Source organism: Hydra vulgaris, chromosome 04 (assembly GCF_038396675.1).
Source record: "Hydra vulgaris chromosome 04, alternate assembly HydraT2T_AEP".
Lineage (NCBI taxonomy): Eukaryota > Metazoa > Cnidaria > Hydrozoa > Anthoathecata > Hydridae > Hydra > Hydra vulgaris.
In genome coordinates this window covers 6,081,941-6,092,500 of record NC_088923.1, presented here as the reverse complement: position 1 = coordinate 6,092,500, position 10,560 = coordinate 6,081,941, and the positions used below count along the sequence as shown (strand labels likewise).

The window sequence follows — 10,560 nt, the reverse complement described above, 5'->3', positions numbered from 1 at the left end:
TAATTTTTGTTTTTTTACTGTATAACATTCGCGGAGTATTGCTACATTGACTATCTTATAGCTTGCTGCTACAAGGAAGTGCCGCTACATCGACTGAGAGTTTGGTTGGGGCAGGCAGTCTAACAAATAGTAAAAAAAAAACTTTAAAAAAAAAAAAAAGTTTTCGGTCTTTAAAAAATGTTTATGTATAAATATATATATATATATATATATATATATATATATATATATATATATATATATATATATATATATATATATATATATATATAATATATATATATATATATATATATATATATATATATATATACATATATACATATATATTAGGGTGGAGCGATTTTGAAAATTTTTGAAATTTGATTTGCCTGGGCAGCAAATCAATATCTTTTGGTGAAAAAAGGACCTTACTCTTTTTTTTTTTAGTTTAGATAAGTTCTTGAGGTTCCTTATTGGATTCTAAATTTTTGATGGTTCCTAATATTGTTAAAAAAAATGTTTTCTAAACTTTATCAACTTGATACTTAAAAGAAGCAAAATAATATGCTGATTTTGAAAATAATATTTGTTTTTATTAAAAAATTAAAATTAAAAAAGTAGAGTTGTTTTTTTCATTAAAAACCCCCGTCCTCAACAAAACGTGGGTTTTAAGGTATATTTTTGCAAGTATTTTTTTCACTAAAATATTTTTTTAATAAAATTATTATTTATGAAACAACCATTTTTTTCTGCTTTTTTTGAGTCCAAGGTTAATATGGTTTAGAAAAAAAAAAATTCAAAAATATTAGGACCTGTCAAGAATTTAAATTCCAAAGAGGACCCTGAAGATACGGAAAAAAACACATACTGAAACTTTTTAGTCCCTGTGTAATAAGTATTTATATAATTAATAATTATAAATACTATATTTCTTTATTAATAACATGGATGCAATTAAAGACTCCGAAATCTCAATAAAGTTTGTACGAGAAATTTTTCAAGAGATGTTTAAGAAACAGCAAAAAGATATTTTTAAACTGATAAGCGGTAATTTAAAAATTACAAACGATAGAATCGACGTATTACAAAAAGATATTACTTTACTAAAAAACACTTGCGAATCTTTAACAAAAGAAAATGAAAACAGGAAAGTGTAACTTATTCTGACAAAGAAGCAGTTGATGAATTATGAAAAAGTTCAAAAAGACATTGAAGAGAGTTTATCGTTTACACAAGATTGCCATGATAAAAAGGTTATCGACCTAGAGAAAAAGATTTCTTTGAATTCTAATTTAGGAAATGAAGATAAAACTAAAATTCGACAACTTGAAGATCGCCAAAGAAGAAACAATTTACGTTTCGAAGGAATTTTGGAAAACGATTCAGAAAGTTGAAATGATTCTGAAACTAAAATACTAAATTTACTAGAAAATAAACTTAATGTAACTGGAGTAAATATATAGAAAGAGCCCATCGGACAGGTAAACCTGATTTAAATAAGCCAAGAACAATTGTGATAAAACTACTTGACTATAAAGATAAGATAAAAATACTAAAAAAAGGGGAACAAACTTAAAGGCTCCGGAATATTTATTAACGAAGATTATTCAATTGAAACAGCGTTGATACGGAAAAAGCTTTTTGAAGAGAGAAAGTTGCATAGGACAAACGGTAAATATTGTATTGTTGTATATGATAAATTAATTATAAAGGAATTTAGGAAAACGAGTGCCATCAATTAAATTCTTTAAATTTTTATATTTTTTGGTTCTTAAAATTACTCTTATTTAAAATGGCTGAGGAAACTGATTTGTCAAACTTTGAATTTAAAACATTTAAAATTAAAAATTCAATCCTTTTAAATCGCAATTCTGATCCTGATATTAATTTCTATAATGATGATGAACTAATTAAAAATATTATCCCATTATATTATAACCCATACTCAAAAGACATTACCAAAGGAATGGATGATAACTCATTTTCAATTCTTCATATTAATATTAGGAGTTTAAAAAAAAATTTTGAATCATTAAAACAGTTTCTATATAAAATTAAAATTAATTTTCAAATTATTTGTCTTAGTGAAACATGGTGTCAAGACAAAAATGTTGAGAACGATTCATATTTCCAAATACCCAATTACAATGTAGTCCACCAAATTAGAGACCTGGGCAAGAAAGGCGGGGGTTTATGTATGTTTATTAGGAATTCATTATTATTCAAATTTAATTCAAATTTAAGTTCAATCACAAATGATTATGAGTCATTATGTGTGGAAATCATTAATAAAGCCTCAAAAAACATTGTCGTGCATGCATTATACAGACCACCATCAGGAAATATTAATGCGTTTAAAGATCACATTAAAAATTTAATTGAAAATAAATTGAATTTGAATAAAAGTGTTTATTTCGTGGGTGACATTAACCTTAATATTTTGGATTATGACGTAAATAAACAAACGAATAAATTCTTTAATGTCATTTTTCAAAGTGGATACATTCCAATAATAAATAAACCTACGCGTGTGACTAGTGGTAGTGCAACGTCAATAGACCAAATTATAACTAATGAATTTATCAATACAAAAATTAAAACTGGAATATTTAAAACGGACATTTCGGATCACTTTCCGATTTTTATAATATCAAATAAATGCATTCAGCCTGATGCGTATAAAAAAAAAGTTACAACACGAATTATAAACGATACATCCATAAAATACTTTCATTATCTTATATCGTGTGTAAATTAGAACGAGACGCTAAAAAATCAAAATGCCAATGAAGCCTACGATATCTTCTTAACTAAATTTTTTACTCATTATAATGAAGCATTCCCTAAAATTACTAAATTAGTCAAATCGAAAACGCTTTTAAACCCATGGATAACAAAGGGAATCCTTAAATCTTCCAAAATTAAACAACGATTATATTGTAAGTTTCTTAAAAAAAGAACTTTGGTAAATGAAACTACTTATAAAAGTTATAAACGTTTATTTGAATTTGTTCTAAAACGCTCAAAAAAAAACTATTATTCTGAAAAATTAAAGAAAAACAACAGTACACAAAAAACATGGAACATTATTAAAGAGGTAATTGGCAAGAAAAATCTGGACCGAAATGCACTTCCAACTAATCTTAAAATTAATAATAACTTAATTGTAAATAAATCATTAGTTGCAGAAACACTTAATAACTTTTTTGTTAATGTAGTTTCGAATTTAGCCTCTAAAATAGGACCATCTCAGACAAACTTTCGTTCATACCTAACACCAAATAAATCTGTCATGTCTAATCATGAACTTACAGAAGATGAATTATTAAACTCAGTTTCTTTACTAAAACCTAATAAAAGTTCGGGTGCTGATGATGTCAGTAGTATTGTCATTATTAAATCAATAAGTTTTATAAAAATACCACTTTTACATATTTTTAATTTATCTTTAAAACACGGAGTTTTTCCTGAAAACTTAAAATATGCAAAGGTTACACCAATCTATAAAACAGGTGATCCTTCTGATGTCTCAAACTACAGACCAATCTCAATTCTTACCTGCTTTTCCAAGATTTTAGAACGTGTTATGTATAACAGACTGTTTTCTTTTTTAACTAATAATAAAATTCTTTACGATAAGCAATTTGGGTTCAAATCTGGCCATTCAACCGATCATGCAATCATTCATCTAGTACACGAAATATTTAAAGCTTTTGATGAGAACAAATTTACTTTAGGCGTCTTTATTGATCTAAGTAAGGCTTTTGATACGGTGGATCATAATATTCTCCTGCACAAACTTGAAAATTATGGTATCATAAGTTTTAACTTAGCATGGTTTAAAAGTTATCTAGCAAACAGGAAACAGTACATCTCGTTTAATGATAGTAAAACGGATTTAGCGACAATTTCCTGCGGCGTCCCACAAGGATCAATTTTAGGGCCCCTTTTATTCCTCATTTATATAAATGACTTAAATAAATTTTCAAGTATCTTAAATTCAATCCTATTTGCAGACGACACCAACTTATTTTATTCTGATAAGGATATTAATTCTTTATTTGAAACAGTAAACAAAGAGCTTGCAAAACTAAGTGAATGGTTCATAGCAAATAAATTATCCATAAACATAAAAAAAACAAAATATACTTTCTTCCATCGTCTTCATGAAAAGAGACTCATCCCATTAAATCTTCCAATTTTAGTTGTAAATAACTCTTGTATAATAAGAGAGCGTTCATTGTTATTTCTTGGTGTTGTTATTGATGAAAATGTGAGTTGGAAGGAGCACATAAATATAATTCAAAATAAAATTTCGAAAAATATTGGTCTACTTTACAAAGCTAAGCAGTTATTAAATCAAACCTGTTTAAAATACATTTATTTTTCATTTATTCATAGCTACCTAAGTTATGCAAACGTTGCCTGGTGTAGCACTAACGTAACTAAAATAAATAAACTATTAATTAAACAAAAGCATGCTTTAAGAATTATTGGAAATTTAGATCGTTTCTCGCACACTAAACCTCTATTCATTAAATTTAATATTCTCAACGTATTTCAACTAAATCTTTATCAAATTCTTATTTTTATGTTCAAAGTTAATAAAAAAATAGCACCTATTTTATTTAACTCTTTTTTGGAAAAAATACATCATCTATACCCAACACGATTTTCAGAAAACAATTATGTTCAACCTAAAACCTATTACTCTGTTACTAAATTCTCAATTGCTAACAGAGGTCCTAAACTATGGAACATGCTATTAAATAATGAGTTAAAAACTATTTCTTCTATTAAACAATTTAAAAACAAACTTAAGCAAAAGCTTTTAATAAATGACAACGAATTAAAATTTTTCTGAAGCCTTTGATTAGGAGTAATCACGTTTGTCTATTTCTTTATAAATATGGTTTAAATATATATTCTATATACAGTTCAATTTGTACATTATGACGTTGTTTTGTATCTGATATAATAAACTTTACATATATAAAAGACACATTATGATACTAAAAATGTTTTAAAAAAATTTTGTTTGTTTGTTTGTTTGTTTGTTTGTTGTTCGTGTATTATCTGTTATTTTATGATTTAAATTCAAAAGGTTTATAAATCTAAAACCAGTTAGGAAAAAAATAATTTAATTAAAATTATTAATTAAAAAATCTTCGTATACTTTTGGATATATTACACTGTTATATAGCGTAAAATGTTGTTAAGTTTTTATTTATCGTTATTTTATTTTAACGCAATGTTTTGTTTAACGTTTATTTTACGAGTTACTTTGTTTTGTATTTTTATTATTGACATTTTTATTTAAAGGGGCCTGGTGATAAGACAGAACTTGTCTTCTTCTTGCCCCAGCCATGTATTTATATATTTGTATTGCATAAACTTGTAAACTTTTCTTATCGGCGAAATACATAATAATAATAATAATAATAATAATAATAATAATAATAATAATAATAATAATAATAATAATAATAAAGATCTCATCAAAATCAAAAAATATTTTTTTACTTTTATCTTATAATTAATAGACATTGATTCGTGCCTCAGTAATATTGGTTTTTAAACTCTTTTTTTTTTGCTATGAAAATTGCTCCACCCTAATATATATATATATATATATATATATATATATATATATATATATATATATATATATATATATATATATATATATATATATATATATATATATATATATATATATATATATATATATATATATATATATATATATATATATATATATATATATATATATATTAGTAGTAGAAAATCACTTAACAAAAATGAAGTGATTTTCTACTACTAATATAATTGCTCTGTTCTTTTAAGAACATTGAGCACTCTATTGTGTAGAATACTTTTTAAAGTTGTTTAAATATATAAATATATATATATATTATGTATGATAAACATATCTTACTTGTCTGATAGCATTCCTACAAGAACTCCGCCTAATGCGTCTCCGATTTGCATAATGCTAAAGATTACGTATGCTAGTGAAGCCTTTCCACAAACTAAATCCCACTATAATAAAGAACAAATAATTCAATCACTTTATTATTATGTAAATTACAATCACTGCTAAAGTATCACTAAAACATGATCAGTCAATTTTTACGAACAGTATTTATGTTTATTGTTATAATTAATTATATTTAGATTTAAAAATCATGCTGCTTGTAAGATTTGCTTTTGTCGGCAAAAACTGGGAGAATTTAACTCTGATTTAAAATACCTTGGGGCTCATAATTAAGAAAAAGCCTAGAAATGGTGTTTTATGCTATGCAGCCGCGGCGCAGTGGTAGCGCATTTGCCTCAGACGCAAAGGATGCGTGGTTCAAACCCACCTCTGGGCAAATTTTGCGACATCGGTTAGGAAAGAGACATGAACTTCCTATTAAATGCTCATCCGCGGTGCTCTGTGATAAGACCGTAAGGACTTCTTTGGGCATCTAAATAAAGTTAAAAAAACAAAAAATTAATAAAAATATTTATCTTAGGCAGATGTTAATTGTATCTGGCTATTTTCTGGTTGAAGGTCTTCTAAGTGAAGTCTTTAGGGGTAAACAAAAACTTTCTGTTAACCAGGTGTAAAGCTGTGTTATATTCTTTCCTGCTAAGGATGATAAACGCTAAACTTTCTTTTCTTTTGGTTTTTACTTAAGTTTGACCAAACTTAGTGGAGTTTTAAGATTTTATAAACAGCTTTAAAATATGAGTATTATCTGCACCATGTTGCACGCAGAAGATGTCCCCTGTGAGCACTTTTGTTGTGCATCAAACATCTTTTTTTATTGCAAGAAATCAATGCAAAAATTGCCTTACACTAAGGTCTAAACCTTTTATTTAATCTCAGAAATTAGGTTCTTTAGAGACTTTTGAAAAACCTTCAACTATGTCATTGATAAAAGCAAACCTAAAATCTATCTCTCATACATGACTTATTACTCTAATAAGTTCTTCCAAGAAAGAACTATTTGCAAAGAAATTTTCTTTTTCAAGAGATAATTTATCTAATGAACCAAATGATTATACTCTACCTGTGATCGTCTGTTGCTAACACTATTTTCTAAATTAACTTTTCTATAGCTTGATATCCAGTCAGTAGTTCTTTGATCCTTAAAACTCTCTTCATTACACTCTAATCTATTTAACATGTTGGCAAACTGAATTTTGTTTTTGTTACCAGTCTTTGAAACTGACTTTCTATATTGATATATTTTTTTTCTAAATATATAAAATGTTTGTTCTAAGTGATCAAAAAGTTTTGACTTTTTGTTAAGAATGAAGTTTAAGTTGTGTCGTCAACAAATAGAGCCACTTTAGAGGTCAGATTATCGGAAAGGTTGTTAACGAGAAACAACTCACGTCTAATTTATTGTTATGTCATTAGCACCATTATCAGCCACTTTAGAGATAGAACCTTTTAATTCCCTAGAATTTACCAGAAATGAAGGAGAATGTTGCCCAATAAGGACAACTTTAGCTATCAAGGACAACTGCAATTAGAAAGGATTAGTTTAGTAATCTCAGAAAACCAGCATTTTAAACTTTATTGAAAGCTTTTAATATATCAAGAGCAATAGTCTGTACTTCACTGTTTCCATATAATTCAGAATAGAATCTTTCTGCTATAATGTTTAATAAGTCAGAAGTAGAATCAAAGAATCCAAATCAGAGCAGACATAACTTCAAATATCTCATTTTGAGTCATACAACCTAATCACTGATAATGAATATGGACTTTATTATTCTTTTTCTATTGCTGACTTGTTAACCATGAATGATTTTTGTAGCACAGTATTAAAATTGTCCTCAATGGACTTTTTTTCGTCTAATTTTTTTTCATGGTGCATCATTTCTTTGGAACTCTCATATATTTTATCGTTTTTCTAACAAATACAATATACAGTTTTTAAAAAATAATCAATAAAATGTTTATTAAAAATTATAATAAAATGTTTATCAAAATTTATTATTATGTTATACTTCAAGAAAATTCTATATTCGGTTAGAAACTACATAAAAATGACAACATAAGAGTGAGCTAAGATAAAGGCTGTTTTTAAAAAAATTAAAAAACAAAATTTTCCTACTTTAAAAAGTTGTTACTTCATGGCTTGTCAATCTATTTTGTTTTTATCAAATTTTAAAAATAAGGTAAGAAATTGGATAGAAAAGATTTAAAAAAAAATTATAAATTTTTTCTAACTTTAACATTTTCATATTACATATTATTACATAAAAGTTAAATTAAGTATAGAAAATTATAGAATTAAGTTATGGTGACCTTAAAAAAAACACAAAGAAAATGAAGAGTTTATTTGTATATGATATTATAAACTGTTTGAGACTTTAAATAGTATTTATATTATAAACTCCTAATTTCTGATTGTAAGGAATTTTGTCAACAAAAACTGCAAATCCTGTAGTTACTCAAATGAGTATTTAGATTTTTATATTAAAACTAATAAAAGTAATAAAATGGTCTATAAAAATTTCTTTCAAAGATGTGTACTACACAACAGAAAAGTTACAAATGTAATTTAACTTATACCTAATAACTTTAATTATTTAAAGAAGAACAGACTAAAATATAACTAGTTAAAAGAAAAAATTATAATTTAATTTAAAAAAAAAGAAAAAATATATAAAAAAGAGCCATGAGCAGGGCCGTCCCGAAGAGGTCTACCATAGGGGTGTTGTATGTATTTTTTTCCAACACCAAAAAAAAAAACAAAAAGTCTTCGATATTTGCAATTTGCCAACTATAATTCAAAATTGCTCAATGTGCCAACTCAAATGCTTAAGTGACAGCTTGGGGGGGGGGGGGGCACTCCCTTTCCTTGGGACGGCCCTAGCCAGGAGTAATATAATGGCAAGTACAATAAAGAATAAGCAACCTTAGTAGATGCTAACATTGCAAGTGATTTTATATATGATTTTCATGAGGGGTGAATGATAATCCAAGTTGCAGAAGAGTACTCTGTAATAAGGTTGCCATTCATTAATATAAGATTGTCAACAATATTGTAATAGTTATTTGCAGTAAACAACTGAGTTTTGTTGGATATAAAATTCACAAGCCACTGCAGCACCGAGCTGTTAAAGAAGCGAAATCAGATTCATAGATCAAGATTGGCTGACTGTTCTAAGCAATTATTTTTCAAACAGATTTTTTCAGTTCAGGAGATCCCTGTATCCTGACTCTCCCAGGGCCGCCGAGAGGGGTGGCGAAAGGGACAGTTTGTCCTGGGCGGCAGATATCCAAGGGGCGCCAAATGAAAAGAAGGGACCTAATAAAAAAAAACAACCTTCATTTATAATATAGGAAAATTTTGATAAATGAGGGCGCCAATCAGAGTTACTGTCCCAGGCGGCATGACGGCTGTTGGCCGCCCTGGACTCTTCAAATTAATTTTTTCTCCTCGGGAGTATAAAGTCATAATTAATATAAATATTATTTTATACACAATAATGATAATGATCAACAATAATAATGAACAACAAGTAAAATTATACATTTAAATTTAAAAACGTCATTTTATGGTCAATCGACACTTATACAAAAAAATTAAACAAATCATATAAGATTTGAATAATTATAATATTATTATAAGCTTCAAATTGTTAAACCTTTAACTGACATGTATAAAATGTTTTTCAAGAAACACTTTTATGACGACATATCTTTATGTATGGCTGCTGTCCCTTTTTTTAAACACTCTCACTCAGTTATTTTATTTCATATTTTATAACATATTCAGTTCAGTCAGTTAAACATTAAATGTATTAGCAAGGTATTTATTAGTAACTTTATTTCCTGAATAAGTAACTTTATTTCCTGAATAAATAAATTTATTTCCTGAATAAGTAACTTTATTTCCTGAATAAGTAACTTTATTTCCTGACTTTAATGCCTAAACAAAAAGCTACCTCCTATACTTAATAAATGGTTTACTCTAAGCAGTGCAATTAGGTGTCAGCTTAAACGAAATACTTGTAGAGGTGCACTGAGTGTGCAAACATATAATACAAAATCCTACGGTAAACATTCCTTTAAATACTTTGCATTAATGGACTGAAATCAAATTCAAAATAAATTAAAATCAATCTCTTTTAACAACATTAAAAAATACGTCCTTAAAACTAAATTACTATACTACTTGTAACATCAAAATAAATAGAAACAACAGTTGTATCACTGGTGATAAAAGATATATCATCATAGAAGATGCGTAAGATACAAATATGAACGTTGACTAATTGCTACCTTCTGTGTGTGTATTATTTATTTTATATGCATTGTTTTTGTATTGTTCATGGTCGCTCTCTTCGATTTAGCCTAGCTATATGAGAGTGAGCCATCCAGAATGTAAAATATACATATATTTTTTGTAACTTATTGCATTCTTATGTAAAACATCTATATTTCTGGTAAATATATTGCTTTTTGTTGTTGTTGTTTTTATTTCATCAAATCCTATAACAAATAATACACAGTCAAAAAATGTTTGATCCGCATTCAGGGTCACCGAGGGGCAGATATCCGAGGGGCGC

General features: G+C 27.1%; 1 protein-coding gene across 1 annotated transcript in view; it reads right to left on the bottom strand.

Annotated features, from left to right (window-relative positions):
- The window catches only part of LOC101235834 (solute carrier family 22 member 15-like), a 93,856-nt gene that overhangs the window by 41,064 nt on the left and 42,232 nt on the right, over positions 1–10,560 (bottom strand). Inside the window, exon 3 of the mRNA XM_065795326.1 lies at positions 5,921–6,024. Coding sequence (XP_065651398.1) covers positions 5,921–6,024 — 104 coding nt within the window. The remainder of the gene's footprint in view (positions 1–5,920; positions 6,025–10,560) is intronic.